Source organism: Piliocolobus tephrosceles, chromosome 1 (genome assembly GCF_002776525.5).
Source record: "Piliocolobus tephrosceles isolate RC106 chromosome 1, ASM277652v3, whole genome shotgun sequence".
Classification (NCBI taxonomy): Eukaryota; Metazoa; Chordata; class Mammalia; order Primates; family Cercopithecidae; genus Piliocolobus; species Piliocolobus tephrosceles.
In genome coordinates, this window is record NC_045434.1 from 110,921,324 (window position 1) to 110,937,594 (window position 16,271).

At 50.7% G+C, this 16,271-nt stretch overlaps 1 protein-coding gene across 3 annotated transcripts in view; it reads right to left on the reverse strand.

Moving 5' to 3' along the window:
- Positions 1-16,271, reverse strand: part of KCNC4 (potassium voltage-gated channel subfamily C member 4) — a 59,306-nt gene that overhangs the window by 21,647 nt on the left and 21,388 nt on the right. Inside the window, exon 4 of one of the 3 annotated variants that reach the window (XM_023232613.3) lies at positions 2,103-2,202. In XM_023232613.3, the coding sequence (XP_023088381.1) occupies positions 2,103-2,202 (100 nt within the window). Of the gene's footprint in view, positions 1-2,102; positions 2,203-13,981; positions 15,808-16,271 lie in introns of those variants that run through there. The other 2 variants (XM_023232614.3, XM_023232616.3) reach the window with 2 other exon arrangements.

Consider the following 16,271-nt stretch of genomic DNA (forward strand, 5'->3'; position numbering starts at 1 on the left):
AAAAAAAAAAAAAAAAAAGAAAAAGAAAAAGAAGAAAAAAGAAGACTTCATAAAAGAAATCAATATATCAAAAAGAAAGCCAGGCCTGGTGGTTCCCACCTATAATCCCTACACTTTGGGAAGCTGAGGCAGGAGGATTGCCCAAGCCCAGAAGTTCCAGACCAGCCTGGGTAACATGGCAAGACCCCATCTCTACAAAAAATTAAAACTTAGCCGGGCATGATGGCATGTGGTCCCAGCTACTCAGAGGAGGATCACTTGGGCCTGAGAGGTCAAGGCTGCAGTGAGCTGTGATGGCATCATTGCACTCCAGTCTCGGTGACAGAGCTAGACATTGCCTGAAAAAAAAAAAAAAAAAAAAAAAAGATACCTGCACTCGTATGTTTACTGCAGTACTATTCACAATAGCAAACACATGGAATCAACCTAAATGCCCTGTCTACCAACAGATGATTAGTAGATAAAGAAAATGTGATACACATGCACATGGAATACTATTCAGCCATAAAAAGAATGAAATTATGTCTTTTATACCAACGTAGCTGGAACAAGAGGTGAAATAAGTTAGACACAGAAAGACAAATATCTCATGTTCTCACTCGTAAGTGGGAGCTTAAAAATGTGTACACATGGATGTAGAGAGTGGCATGACGGACAATGGAGACTCAGAGGGAGAGAGGGTGGGAGGGGGTGGACAATGAGAAATTACTTAATGGGTACAATGTATGTTATTTGAGTGACTGATACCCTAAAAGCCCTGACGTGACTATTGTGCAACTATGCATGTGATAAAATTGCACTTGTACCCAATAAATGTGTACCAAAAAAAAAAAAAAAGAAAAGAAAAAGAAAGAAAAGACTTCACAAAGGATGAGCAGATTCACAAGGTGGAGGAAAGGCAGGGGACACTCCAAGCTAAGGGAAGCATGTGACCCAAAGCAGGAAAGTACATTCATTCAAACACTTCTATGTGCATGGGATTGGAGTGCGAGTGTGTGGGAGGGAGGGCAGGGACTGACTGAGGCCCAAAAGGGAGGCTGACCAGACTGTGAAGGTTCTGGAGAAGCCACGCTGAGGCATCTAACCTTTATCCAGCAGGGAGTCAGAGAATACTTTTCAGAAAAGGAAGGGCATGACCAGACTTGTTTTGTAACAAGCTTGTTCAAGGAGCTGTTAGTCCTGTGGCTGGAGGAATCTTCTCCAACTCCCTACCCTCTAGTCACACGGTTGTAGATGGGGATGAAGTCTGAGTCATGGTTGGTAGCTAAAAATATTTTCTGGACCCCAAATGATAGATGTGATTCCTAAATACAGGAAGAAAGCATTGGCAGAGGGTTCAAGGTGGCTTCTGAGGTCAGGATGGAGTAAAGACTCCTTCTGGGATCTGGAAAAGGCTGCAAGATGACTTTTATAGATTGGTGATTTAGTAGCTGATACTCTGGCAGCCTTGAGGTCTGGTTAACATGAGGTCAGAGAAATCCCAGTTTGGCATTAGCTTAGCCACTGAACAAGTGAGGCAAGCAACGGGCTTGGACTGTTTTTATCCCCATCATCTGGATGGAGATAAGAGCTGGCTTTGACTTTTCTTGCCCTTTACATCTGAGAAGCCCAGAGTACTTCATGGGCATTCCTTACGATGCTGGTCACTACCTCCTGCAAGAAGCAGGTCAAACAAGGGCAGCCAGAGCTGGAACAGGCACAGACAGTACAAACAGCCAAGAACCTCTTCGTTCTCTGAAACATCCTTCTTGATCCCCACCCTCTCAACGTCAGAAAGAGGAAACTGACTTGCTCAACTTCTAGTTCTACCTGAAGACAAGATACGTGCACTAAGCAAGATTCTTCAGGCCAAGAGCACTTGCCTAACAGGAAGAGGAGAGGCAGTGTGGAGGAGAGATTTTGGTATGGTTCCATAGTCAAGCCAACTCTCTTGGGGGTGTGTTATGGGAGCAGGGCCAAGGGGTCTTAAATCAGCTTCCTTATGGTTGCGGATGTGTTTCTAAGGGGCTAGTCTTGGAAAAGAGTGGACTTTAGGGTCCTATTTCCATTTAGGGTTGTACAATCACCAAGTGCAGGATTACTACCCAGTCGAAAACACTGACCAGAGATAAGTCTTCTTGCTTCTGACACTTGTTGCCATGAACTGATCACCAGCTGGGTCTTCATGTGAATGCCTTCTGATGACAGAGAGAGCAGAGAATCCTGAAGCCCAGAGCAGCAGGGGGAACTGAGTTAGAACTTGAGGAATGGATCTAGGTCTGCCAGCTCTCAGCCCCATGTTTAAAACTGAGCTCCACAAAATGTCAAATATTTTATTAAAGCCAAAATCCAGTCTGATTTCCAGCTGTGATCCAAATACCATATACAGGTTCAGTTGCCTCTCTGTCACAGAAGCCGCCAGCACTTAGGTTGAGACCTTCTGATCACTCATCTCTCCCCTTCCCTCCTCCGCCAGACCTACCCCTCCAGCCCCAGCCCCTCGTGGGGAGGCTGTGGGCTGGGCTGTGTTCCTTTTCTCCTCAAATTAGCTTTCCTCAAAGGTTCTCTAGTGAATTGGGAAAGGTTCTTGGAGCTCATCCAGAAAAGAAGGGAGAGAGGAAGGAAGGAAATTAAACCTTACAAAATGTCAAGTTATTGAGCTAAGTAGAAGGGACACGGGATCTCATTGGAGCTTTATGAGAATCCACTGAGGTGGGCAGTATTATCCCCAATTTTACAAACGGGGAACTGAAGCTCAGCCGTTAAGCAAGTTGCCAAAGACTGCACAGCCCATGGTGGAAGTGAGGTTAGAGTTCAGGCCCCCTAATTCCTGTCCACATTCAGTCCCAAGTACAGCTGATCTGAATTCTAGAGAAACCAGTGATGGAGCAGTTGCCCCACAGCGCGGATACCTTGGATTGGGCTAAATGGCAGCTCTTGGGGCCACTTGGCTCCAGTTATCTTCACAGCCTCTGCTGGTCCCGTGTCTAATTTCTAGACTGAAGGTTCTTCATATTGTGTGTGGGGAGAGGAGGGGAGAAACACAGAGGTGGCGCTGCTGGTGATCAGGGAAGGAACCAGCCCATGGCAGAGCCTCAGGTGGCCTGGGCACCTCCCAGGGTGAAGTGTGCTGGTGTGTGTGAGGCATGGTGCAGTTCTGTGAGCTGAGACAGGCAGAGCCCCTCAGGCTAGTCCTGACCCGTCCTGAAACTGGGTTTTATTCTTTATTTTTTAAAAATTATTTTTAGACAGAGTCTCGCTGTGTTGACCAGGCTGTGGTGCCGTGACTAATTTAGAGGTGCTGTCATAGTGCACTGCAACCTCAAACTCCTGGGCTCAAGCCATCCTCCCATCTCGGCCTGCTGAGGAGCTGGGACTACAGACATGTGCCACTGCACCCGAGTTAGGGTTTGTTCTAATAAGGAAAATGATATTCCATTACACAGCTTAGATTCCTAAACCTCCATTTAGAAAGTGGATTAAGATCTCTTCTCCCAAAGCCAGTGGCATCCACAGTTACAGTAAGAACCCAGAGTGGTCTTGGTCTCACAGTAACCCAAACCTTCCACCTGCCAAGGATGGGGTGGCGTCAGGCTAATCCCGCCACCAAGCCAGCCTGTTAAAAATAATGATTACATAAAGAAAACATCCCGGAAAAAGAACCCCGACTAACCTGTGCTGGACTGGAATACATGCCTCTTGTTCTGACCTACCTCCAGAGTGAAATGAGCCTCTTCTTCCTTGCATTGTTGTCCCTGTTCTGCTCATTCACGTGCTTGCTCAGCAGACACCCAAACAAAGCATTTGGGGTTTGCCCAGCTGTTCTATTTCCAGCCTGTTCAGTTCATTTTAGGCCCCGCAGCCTCTGCCCACAGCCGGGTGCAGTCCCTCCTCCTTCCCCTTCTCTGCCCCTCCCCCTTCCCTGCCTGCTTTTTCTCTCACTGCTCCGTGGCTCCTGCTCCTCTCTCTGCCACTCTCCCTTCCCCCTCCTCCTCCTCTTCGTCTTCCTCTTCTCAGCTTCTGAGATCTGCTTTCAGTCTTCCCCTGTGCTTCCTCTCACCTACCTGCCTCCTTGAATCCCATTCCCAGGAGCTCACAAGTATGTGTAGAAAGGACTTGGGGGCAGCTCCTGGCCCCTGGTCCTGAGGAAGTGCGGAGAGAGGGGAATGGAAGATGGGGCCAAGGTGCCCACGCACAGGGAGCAGCCTTTCGAGCCGGCAGCTGTGTGGGTCTCCCTCTGGCTTCTCACTGCTTCGGGAAGCAAGCACACAGGTGTCACCACTTCTGGGTCACCAAGGGGGAAATGGCCATGACAGTGAGTTGCCTCCTGAGCACTGGTGTCCCAAGGCCCTGCCTTAAGCTGGACCTGCCTCCATCCTCTCAGTCAACAGTGAGTGGCCCTAGCAAGGAATTTCTGGAAAAGGGCTTCCAGTGCTTCTGTTGTGCAAGTCAGGCTTGCCAGGCAGGGTCTCTCAGTGTGGATGGGGAAGGACACACACTGAGCACTGTTTACTGCCTGGGTCTAGAGCCGCTTCACATATGCCACCTCCATTTACTCCTCTGGGCAAAATCTCTACATATATCATTATCTCCATTTCACAGACCATGCTTAGAAAGGTTAAGTCATTTGCCCAAGGTCACGCAGCTCACAAGTGGCAAAGCCAGTGGAGCCAGAATTAGCAAACTGGCCGTGGACCAGGAATCGATGGCAGTGGTGGTGCTGCTGCCAAGGGGCTGGCCACAGAGCCAGCGTAGGAGCATGGTCAAAATCTCCTGTGAAATCTATCTGTGAGATCTCCGTCAAATTACTCTCTGGTTTCCTCACCTGTAAAATGTGAGTGATAAAAACAGCCCTTACCTCCTGGCGTTGCTCTGATCCATTAAGCCATGTAGGGGGCTTGGGCTGGTCGTAAACACTCAATCCATGTTAGCTATTATAACTTCCAGAGGCACCTGCCCTCTGACTCTGGAGGAACACCCAAGTCCTTGAGAGAAAGCCAGAAGAATGATAACCTTTTGCCTCCAGTGGTGCTTCAGGAGTTCCGAAGGACCCATCCATCCACTCTCACTTAATTATCATCCCACCTTGGATGAAGGCAGGGGAAGCTTAATTCCCATTCACAGATGTGGAACCTCAAGCCCAGCAATAGCACAGGATTGACTCTGACCCCTCTGGAAACAACCCTTGCCAGGCTCTTTTTCTATGTCCACTTATGTAGCAGGAGTTTCGTCCAAGAGCACAAACCTGAGCACCTAACTAGCACTCGGAGAGTTGGGGTGGGTGCAAGGCTCACAGACCACCACTAATGAAGACTGAGAAGGAAGAAGACGGAGGCAGAAAGGACCCAGGACATGAGCCCCGCCGCTGTTCCAAGTTGACTGTGACATAAATTGTAGCTACTAACATCAGGAAAGAAAGGCCCAGATGGCTGAAGCCTGGAGAGTTGAGGGGAATGGGGAACTTTGGAAGGGAGCACTGATGGTGAGGGTGGTGTGGGTGAGAGGGGACTTGGCTGGCACATGGTGGTGGGATGGCAGAGTGAGAGGCCCAGCATCCCAGATAATTATTCTGGACAAATCTTAAGACCCAACCATGGACTAGAATGACAGGGGTGAATGACAGAAGTCAGCAAAGTGCAGCTAATTCATTCAGTCCTTATTCACTCACTCATTCCTTTGTTCACCTTTTTTTTTTTTTTTTTTTTTTTTGAGACGGAGTCTCGCTCTGTCGCCCACGCTGGAGTACAGTGGCCAGATCTCAGCTCACTGCAAGCTCCACCTCCCGGGTTCATGCCATTCTCCTGCCTCAGCCTCCCGAGTAGCTGGGACTACAGGCACCCACCACCTCGCCCGGCTAGTTTTTTGTATTTTTAGTAGAGACGGTGTTTCACCGGGTTAGCCAGGATGGTCTTGATCTCCTGACCTCGTGATCCGCCCGTCTCAGCCTCCCAAAGTGCTGGGATTACAGGCTTGAGCCACCGTGCCCGGCCTTTGTTCACCTTTGAGCTCCTGACCACTGAGCAGGGGTTGGAGGTAAAAACATCAATAAGGAAGGCATCCATAAGTGAGTAAACAAGCAACAAGTTATCACTGCGGTAGGTGCTATAATGGAGGAATATACAAGGTTCTGTGAGAGCATAAAAGACAGAGGAATTCTCCCTGGGAGAGCCCAGGAAGGATTCTCAGAGGTGACAGTTGAGTGGGCCTTGAGGGATAAGTAAGAGTTTGCCAGGCTGAGGACACTATAGTGGAATGTAAGAGGGGAGCACAAGGAGCAGGAAGATCTTCCAGACAGAGGCAGCTTCTATTGCATATCACTTTGGATTTCTCTTTTGTGCGCCACGTCCTTCTTTGTTCATTGGAGTCAGGCCAGAATTCCTTGCAGAGCTCCGGCCTCTAATTTGACCCACACAGGAAGTTTTGGATTTCTTCCTCTCCTAATCAAAAAATTATCTATCCTGCTTGGAGCCCTCTAGTGCTAGGACCTCCTATCACAGAGAACAAGGCTCTCACTCCACAAGTTGAGAGAAGGTCAACAGTCCTATCTCCTGGGAAATAAAGTATTTTCATACTAAATTCATACTAGAGTGCTGATGACTGACACAAGATATTTTCTTGAGCATAGATCAGAAAATGAAGAGAGTGAAGAGAGCAGGACGACTCTGGAAATGTGTGTGCATGTTTGGGGGCCAGAATGTAAGGGGATAGTAGTTAGCAAGAGCCTCTGGTAGGGATGGGAAAGAATCCAAGAAAGATGGAGAGTATTAGAGAGCAACTCTCCAGTCCTGTCCAGGGAAACACAGCTTCTCACCACCTAGCACTGAGGCCCAGAGGGAACCTGGTATCACTGGAGCCTTCTTACTGGTATCACTGCTGCCCTCAACATCCCGCCCCCGGGCACCCTGGGAGCTGGTTGCCATCTCTAGTGGGGTGCTGAGAGAAATGAGGTCCCTAATCGATTTTCCAGGAGGGCAAATAGTGTCGTCCCATCAGGGGAGGAGTGGGTCCTGGGGCACACAGTGGGATGCTGCCGGGGTGTTGGAAGGGGGCTGACTGTGACTCCTGTTCCCTGGTACTGTGGCTGCCTGGTGCGGTGAGAGGATAGCACAGACTGGTCTCTCAGCAGTCTAATTAGGAAGGAGGCCCCAGGAGCAGCTTTGCTGTGGTGGCAGCCCTGGTGGTGGTGGTGGTGGTGGCCGTGGTAGTGGCACAACTCTGCTTCCCATGGCAGCTTAGGAGCCGCCACCCCAGGGAGGGTCACCGTGGCAACGGCTACTCTGGGAACAGATCCTCCGGGCCTCTGAGGCTGGCCCCTGGTCTTCTCGAGGGCAGCTGGCAGGCCTGGGCTGGGCATGGGGAGGAGGCAAGGCACCTGTCTCTGAGCCAGGCCTCTGGGGCCCCAGGGCTGAGGCATGGAGGAAAGCCGGTGTTTGTTTTCCTTTGTTTGCTATGAACATTTGATCACTGATGCTGGATTTGGAGTTAATCGTCCTTAGACCAGGGGCTCAAAATGAGGAGCTGAGGGAAAGGGAGCTGAGGGGAGTCTCTAGGGATCTCAGAGATGGAACTGGGCCTCAGGTTAAGGAATCCTGGGCTCTGGTCCCTCCAGAGGTCTCTTCAGGAGCAGTCTCTCCTGCCCCGGGCAGCCCGGGGTCTGTGAGCTGAGAGCTCAGGGTGCCCTTGGTGTCAGTGGCAGGCTGGAGGAGCCCTGCTGTCGCACCTGAGGCTGGGGCAGACCCAGGAGGCTCTGAGTCCAGGAAGACTGGAAGGGGTGGGGTAGGGTTCTGGCTTGAGGTGGACACCGGGCCAGGGTTCTCTTTCCCTCTTTCCCACTCCCTGACCTCACTTCTCTCCCTCCTTCTCTTCTTCACTTTTCATCAACCCCTTTGCCCCTCCCTCCTCTTCCTTTTTCCTTCTTTCTCACTCTTCCTTCTTACTCATTGCTTCCTTTCTCACCATCTTCTTCATTCACTTCAGCATTTTGCTGAGCACCTACTCTTTATGGACCACCAAGCTTGGCCCTCGAGTGGGAGCTGGGATGAACCAGCACCTCTGAGCAACTCGCCACTGCGGGAAGAGGAATTTGACAAGTACCAAAAAGTACCAGGTAGAAAAAACGGTAGGTTCTGAAAGGAAGAGAGAGGAAGGGCTATGGGAACTCTCTCTAAGGCTTCCTCATTATTCTGACAGTTTCTCAGGCAGGAAATGCATAATGTAAAAAAAGCTTTCACGTTATTCCCCAAGGACTCCCAGGAATGCCCTAGAAGTGAGGTGCAAAAGCCAGCTGGAGACAGGGCTTGTGAGGGATAAGAGAGGATGGAGTTCAGCAGCTGCTTGTGCCAGGCCTATCTCCGGCCCATTCATTCATTTGTTCATAAAATATTTACTGAGCCCCTATAGGCCCTAGCAACTTACAGGGAAGCAGGCAATACACAATTTATAGTTACAAAGGACTGTAAGTATCATGAAGAAAATGCACTGGCTGCAGTGATGGAAACTGACAGAGGCAGAGGGGCGTGGATGTGTGAGGGGAAAACGCCTCACCAAGAAAGTGAAATTTACAGCCAGGTCTTCTCGGTCAAGAGAAGGAGGTGGGGTGAGGCTGGGCTGGGGGTAAAGTGGTCCCCGTGAGGGAACAGCAAGTGCAAAACCCCTGAAGATGAGAGAGCTGGGGATGTGTGGGAAACTGACAGCAAAGTGAGCTGCTGGTCTCAGGGGCTGACAGCAGAGGCACGAATGGGTCTGCGGAGGCAGGAAGGGCCTGAGGAGCAGCAGGGCCTCACAGGCCCTCCTAAGGAGTCTAGATTGTACACGAAGTAGGAACCCAGCCATTGACAGGGTTATAAGCAGGGGTGACATGATCTGATCCAGTTTCCATTTGAAGACACTCTCTCTCTGGTGGCTGGGTGGAGACTGGTGGCAGAAGGGCAGATGGGACCCAGGGAGACCTGGGAGGAGGCTCCTGCAGGAGTCCGGCTGCAGGAATGGGGTGAAAAGCAGGAAATGCGAAATCCCTAACATGTATTTCAGAGCTAGAAATGTAGAACTTGGTAATGGGTTGGAATATGGGTGGGAGACATTTTTTGTCTATTGGTCTTCTGGCCTCTCTCCCTGATTAGAATGTAAGTCCCATGAGGGCAGGGATCCTGTTGGTATTGTTCACCATTGTTTCCCTAATGACAGAGTACAGATGTTTAATAAAGATTTAATGAATGAAAAATGAGTGAGTGAATTAAGGAATGAGAGGGTGGTTTTGACAACATCTGTCTCCGCCTCAAGGTGGATGGTGGCAGCACACTGAGGCGGACCGGGGAGGCAGAAGGGTGGGATCACAGCTCAGCATCAGGGAGCTGTGAAGACACCCAGGCACGGCCACGCAGGCGTGTTTGTGAGCAGGGAGAGCATGGGGGAAGGGGTGTCTGTTTGGGTCCCTGTTGTACACCCAGCATGCAGAGCAGTACCTGGGACAGAGATGCCACATATGTTTGCTGAATGAATGAAAAAATGAATGAATACAGCTGAGAGGGGATTTCTGGACTGGAACTGTATCTGTGGATGACACCAGTACCTGGAAGATGTTTAAGGCAATGGGAGGGGATGAGGTCACCCAGGAAAGAGTATGTGGAGAGAGAAAGGGAGCAAGCCCTAGCCCCCACCAGCAACCAGAAATTAGCAACTCTGCTAATTTCAGAAGCAGAGACCCTAACTCAGCCCCAAGTGGAAGCCTACATTTCTGGTGGACTTGTATTAAAGGGCTATAGCATATACTTGCTAACCGCTGCTCTTCTAGGGATCCCTGGAGAAGCAGGCAGATAAGAGCAGGGAGTGGAGGAGTCCCCCCAACCCTGTGGGGAAAGAAAGGAGAGGCTTCCAGCACCAACATCAGAAGGCCTCTGACCCCTCTGACTTGCAGCTGTAGCCGTTTGGCTCCCTCTCCTCAGCCCCTAAAGCTGGATCAGGCCCAACTGAGGCTGTCCAGGAGACAGCCTTGTCCCCAGAGTCCCCGGCAGCCCTTTAGCGTGATGCTGCATTTTGAATGTGGTTACCACAGCCCCAAGTGACTGAGCCAGCTCACGTGTTACCTCTTGTGTGGGTACCAGTGTATGCACACACAGGGCTTGGAGCCAGGAAAGGAAGGAAAGTGCTCACTGTAATAATGCCACAGGAGCCCCACGAGGGTAGGCACTGGTTGGCACCACGACCCAGGCCCAGGACACTCCCGTCACTACAGACTAGAGGAGACACAGATGTTTCTCTGCCCTGCCCTATACCCCTGATGGGCTGCGAAGAGGCAGAGAAGAATTTAAGGAAAATCTTGCTAGGAAACGAGTTCATCTGAAGCCCGTCTGAATACCTGCGTTCTGGACCTGCCTCCACCACTAACTAGCTGTGCATGCCACGTGAGTCAGAAAATCTTAGGATTGGAAACAGTCTTCTAATTCCACCTCCCACGCCAAGCAGAAATCCTTCCCACAAACCCTGGTGCAGCACATGATCATCCACTGTGTCTCCAAACATTTTCAGGGAAGGGAACTTCACTACCCCGCAGGGAAGCCCATTTTGATTTGGTAATTTTGTTAGAAAGCTTCTTTTTCAAAAAGCCTGGGAGGACCCACACCAGATGTTAACAGTGTCACCTCTGGGGAAGAAAGTGGGACTGTGGAAGGGTGACAGGGGACTCCCTGTTGATTTGGTATGGGGATGGTTTCCAATACCTTGTATTAAATAAATGTTTGAGACAGGGTCTCATTTTGTCACCCAGGCTGGAGTGCAGTGGTATGATCATAGCTCACTGCAGCCTCAACCTCCTGGGCTCAAGAGATCCTCCCGAGAAGCTGGGACTACAGGCACATGCCATCACACCTGGCTAATTTTTTTTCTTTTCTTTCTTTCTTTCTTTTTTTTTTTTTGTAGAGATGGGGTCTCGCTACGTTATCCAGGCTGGTCTAAAACTTCTGGCCTCAAGCAATCCACTCTCCTCAGCTTCCCAAAGTGTTAGGATTACAGGCATGAGCCACCATGCCTGGCAGTATTAAATTTATAATAGCAAGGGAAACAACAGAAAATAAGGTTCTTATCTATACCTACTATGTACCCACAAAAATCACAAATCAAAAATTTCATTAAAAAAAGATTTTTTTAAATTTAAACCCAATCTGCCCTCCTAACATTTCCACCTATTATTTCCAGATCTGCTCTCTGCAATCAGAGAATAATCTAAACCCACTTCCCCATAGGTACCCTTTAAACACCTGGTAGTTGGGATCAGGTTTCCAAGACTTCTCCAGCTTGAGCCACTCCTCACGTAACGTGGGTTCCAGAGCAGCCCTACCCCTCTTACCCACTCCTGTGTGTCAGAGAATAAAACTCCAGTGGGGTCGCAGAGGGAAGGAAAAGCAGTCACTGAGCTAGGTGTTACCTGCTGCTAATTAATGAATGGATCCCAAGAGGTCATTCCTCCTCTTTCTGTGTGTGTGGGGTGTGGTACATACACGTAAAAGGGAGAGTGAGTTTAATGACTCACTTCTCCAAGCCTTGGTTTCTTATCTGTAAAGGGGGAAAACAATACCTTTGCTATGAGAATCTGTAGTTAAGGAAATAACATAAAAAGTACAAACTCCTACACTGGGGGCTATGACTCATGAGCCCATTCAGTTCAGAGACTGGCTAAGCATTGGAGCCACAGAGCCTGACTGTTTGAGTTTGAATCCCAGCTTTGCTAGTTAATGGCTGTGTGACTTTGGAGAAATGACCTGACACTGCTGTGTTGGTTTTCTCCTCATAAAACAAAGGTAATGATAACATCAATCTTGGAATGCATCTTTATAAGCATGAAATGTACTGCCCAGCACTCAATAAATGTTCGCTGTTAGGCATAATCATCCCCTCTTACTCCTTCTCAAGGAGATAAGGACTTCACTGAAATGAGGCTGATTCATTGAAAAGTGAGGACATCAAACCAAACTGGTCATCTGTTACTAGAGTGAATTGACCCAAAATACTCCCCTCTCCCTCTAGCAATGGTTATGTGCTAGGCACTGTGCTCAAGGCTTTGCAGGCGCCGGTTCATTTCTCCTCATGGCTCAATGAGGGAGATACTACCTCAGGCAGAAACTACATTTAAAAGATGAGGAAATAGAGGTTCAAACAGGTTGAGTAACTTGCCTAGAGTCACACGACAAGGAAGTGATGGAGTCAGGACTCAAACCCAAGTCTGCCTGACTCCAAAAATCTGTCTTGTTCTTTTAAACAATGTCCTGTTCTTTTAACCAGCTCCCTACCTTGGGCTCGACTCCAGCTTTGGGGGACAGGAGGAAGCCAGAGCCGTTTCTTCCTTGACAGCACGGCCTGCTGTTTCTGTGAGGTGGGGAGAAGGGGCGATCTGCTGCTTCTCTTGCCCACCCCTCCACCCTCCTGCACACTGCCCCCTCCTCTTCCGGCAGCCTGAAAGGGTCACTGGGGACCCCAGCTGCCACCCCTTCAGTTCCCTCAGGACCACTCTGGTATCTGGTACCCCTGCTGCTGGCTGGGTTCTCAGCCCCTGACCATGAAATGGTTCCACATTGATCTACAGAAAAAACAGCCACTTTGGCCGTGGGCCCTGATGCGTAATGTCATTATGGAGTCAGCAGCGCATCCCGTCCCATTATCGCCTGGCCAAGCTTTTCCAAGGCCAGCCTGGCTGCAAATGGCTTTCTCCTGTCTAGGGGGGCCACAGCTGCTGTTTGCCCTCCACTACCGGAGAAGAGATTTTATCTTTAATTGACACTGGCTGTCTGCCACCCCCTTGCCTCGGCTGGCCCAGGCTCCAAGCCCGATCTTTCCTTACACTTCAGGAACTGGCTTCCCCTGGCTTCTTCCCTCTCCTCTGCCATGTCCTCCTCACCCTGCTGTTCTACACTGCCCGAGACAGCTCCCGGGTGTGTTCTTATCCTTTCTTGGTGCAGGTGGACACAGAGATCTCAGAAATCTGTGGAGAAAAGTCTGAGAGTGACAGGAACAGGGCAGGGAGGGAACTGACACTGTACCGCTACTATACGTCATGTCACAGGTAGACACATGACACCAGGTCAGGCTCTTCACTCTGTCTCTGAAACAGGGGCCATCATTATCCTCTAACAAACAGGGAACCAGGTTTGGTGAGTCACCCCCAAGTTACCCAGCTAGCAAGCAGCAAAGCAAGACTTTAAATTAAGGCCCCTATGGCCCTACGTATGGATGCCCAGAATAAGAGTGAGGAGTAAGACAAGAATAAGGAGAGGTGAGCAGGCAACCAGACCCGCCAGAGCCCAGTGCAAGATGGAAATGCAGGGCCCCTCTTCAACCATTATTAATTTCATCATGGTAACAGCCAAGCATTAAACCCAGCATGGGGCCCTTCTGAGTGGCCGCACAGGTTGCACACCCATGAAACTGGCCCTGCGTGTGCCCCATGTGAATGTGAGAGGGATAACAACAGCGAGAGCCAAGGGCCACATCTGACCATCACTTGCCATCTCCCTGTCCTATCCAGGCCCAGGATGTGTTCACTCTCCATCCGTAAGTGGTCCCCAGTTGTGCCACCAGTCTCTAGTTGGCCTTAGTTCATCAGCCATCCAGTCAATAACTTTGGCATCCCCAGAGCCTTGGCCCATTTAGAACTGGTACAACTGCAGGGAGGAGGGGAGGCCCGCTGCACAAACGGAATACAGCGGAATTCCTTAAACAAAAAACAGTCTTTTCTTCCATGTTATGGCAGGGGCTTAATTAGGGACAGCAGTGGAGATTAGAACACTGTCTGGGACTCGGGGTCCTGAGTTAGTCCTCTCTGTGTGGCTGTGGGCTGATGACTTGTCCTCTCTGAGCACTAGTCTCTCCCTGTTAAATGCAGGGATCAGGCTGCACTGGTGATTCCTGCTGGAGTGGGGTTATGCTGAGTGTGTGCACTCCTCAGGTGTCGGGGTGAGAGCCCCAGGAGGTCCCGATAGACACAGAGCCAGAAAGGAGAGGCAGAGGCAGGTGCTCACACAGCAGGAGCAGCAGGATGCTCCAGATGTCTTTATTGGGGCTCAAGCACAGCATGACAGTTGGAGGCACGCAGACAGGGCACAGGGCCCAGCCTGAGCATGCCCCAGACACACACGAGAGGACAGCTTTAGAAAAGGACTGACCAACACCACGGAGGAGCAGGGAGGGAGGGCCAAGGGAGGGGCAGAGGCCAAGGCTGAAGGGGTCACCTGGCCTCTGCTATTGCACGCATCCTCTGGCCACTGGCCAGGAAGTACAGTATTGCAACTGGTTTCCTCTCGCCCAAGGCTTCCCTTCTCAGACCCCCCGGGCCAGATGGGCAGACAGATCCTTTCCCTGCCCATCTGCCCAGCAGCATCTTTGACAACAAACAGACGAAGGAGACAGAACAAAATCAAAAATAAAAAAGACAAAATGCCCCCCTAAGTCAAGGACATAGATGGGGTGGAGGAAGGAGTGGAGGAGGCTGCAGAGGAGCCCCCTGGAAGTCCCCCCACAACGAGGGTGTGGGGTGGGAGGTAGAACCCCAATCTGGGGTGGGGTGGGGCTAGTGAAGCAGTGACCATGGGGGGGCAGTCTGGCCTTCAATAGACTTCACCAGGTTACTTGCTGATAGGGGAAACACCCCTAAGACAGGAGCCTGGGACCACCCAGCTGGACTGGCAATTCCCAGATGCACTTTTCTTGGGACTTTCCACCCACACAGTCAGCAGAAACAACAGAAATCAGTGAAAGGGATGGGAAACTCTGGGTGGGGCAAGGGCTTAGGGAGACAAAGCCTAACAAAGAAGACAAACCACCAATAAGCACGTGCACTACACACAAGAGTATAGTATGTATGAATATAGATACTATATGTGCATATATATCTCTTCAATGTACAGTAGAACAGAACATCAGACCCAGATGGCTCTGGGCCCCAAGGGTTGCATGGGAGGTTTTCCACCAGTCCTGTGCAAACAAGGATATCTGAGTCTTTCTCAGCGAAAAGATTCTTGTCTGGGTTCCAGAGTTTCCCTAAGCCTCTGGCTTTCTGTCTGTCTGCCTGTCTCTCTCACGTTGGTGCCGCTTTAAGAGAGGGTGAGGACTTCAGCCTGGGCATAGTTGGATGAGAGGGCATCTTGGCAGGTCTCTGTGTTTAAAGAGCACAGGTGTGAGACACTGGGACGCACGCTTTTGGCTCAACATTGCCTTCTGGGTTGGGGGGAGAGGGAGTTCAGCAAAAGTAAGGGAGAAACAAAGAATGAGATGTTAGAAGGAAGTCAGCTGCTGACCCATAGGGTGCAGGCTGAGGAGCAGGCCAGGAGCAGAGCTGGAAGGCATGAGGAACCCAGGGCTAAAAGGCCAGGAAGAGCATGGATGGGTCAGGGAATGGGGTGAGCCCTTCACCCCTCTGCCAACCCAACTCTGGTGACTCAGGTGATGTTGTAGCTCATCGCCATATCTGTTCAGGTAACCACTAGCTCCAGGAACCACTAGCCTCTTAGGTCTTCAAAGCTCCAGTGCAGTGGAGAAAGGGACCATAGCTCTGCAGCCTTGCATGGAGGCAGTGGGGAAAGTTCCTGATGTGGCCTGTGGCTCACAGGCCATCACCCCAGCTGCTGCCTGACCAACTCGAGTTCTCCCCCAAGTAGCTCCATCTGCTGTCACCACCCTGGGATATTCCATTGTCCCAAGGAGCTGGTGAAGAAGGCTCCTGAGTATGATGCCATGTCGTGCCCAGCCCCCTTCCTCAATGTGGCAGGAACAGAGTCCCAGCAGTTGGAGGGCATGCAGCCTCAGGTGAATGCTGAAGGGGAAGGTCACGGAGGACGAATGTGCCTGTCTCAGGAGAGAAGGTCAGGAAATAGTACCTTATTGAGAAACCCGACCCCTCAGAGAGCCCTTTTGGGATCCCATCCTCAGCCTGGGATGTCTACGACCTGGGTCTTTCCTTCCTCTACCTTACCAGTGGGAGCACAGGTAGGGCAGGTAGGAGTACCGCTGTCCCAGCTGTAGATCTGGGTCAATAGTGGAGGTGGGAGTTCCAGACCCGCTGGGACAACCCCTGCAGCTCCTGGGTCTGAGGTCTAGGGCTAGGCCTCCTGTCAAGGCAGAGTGCAGACGTGGCATCCAGACCTCACAGTTTCCATCCTGGGCTTTGGGGTGCCTCCATCACATTTCTAGGGAAGTGGTGTCCTCATCTTGGGGTGATGCTGTTTCCATCTTCTTAAGACTGTATGCCCCAGTCACCTCCTTAAACACTGCCCCTTTGGCTACGAGTGTTCTGGGCCTCTGAGTACTAT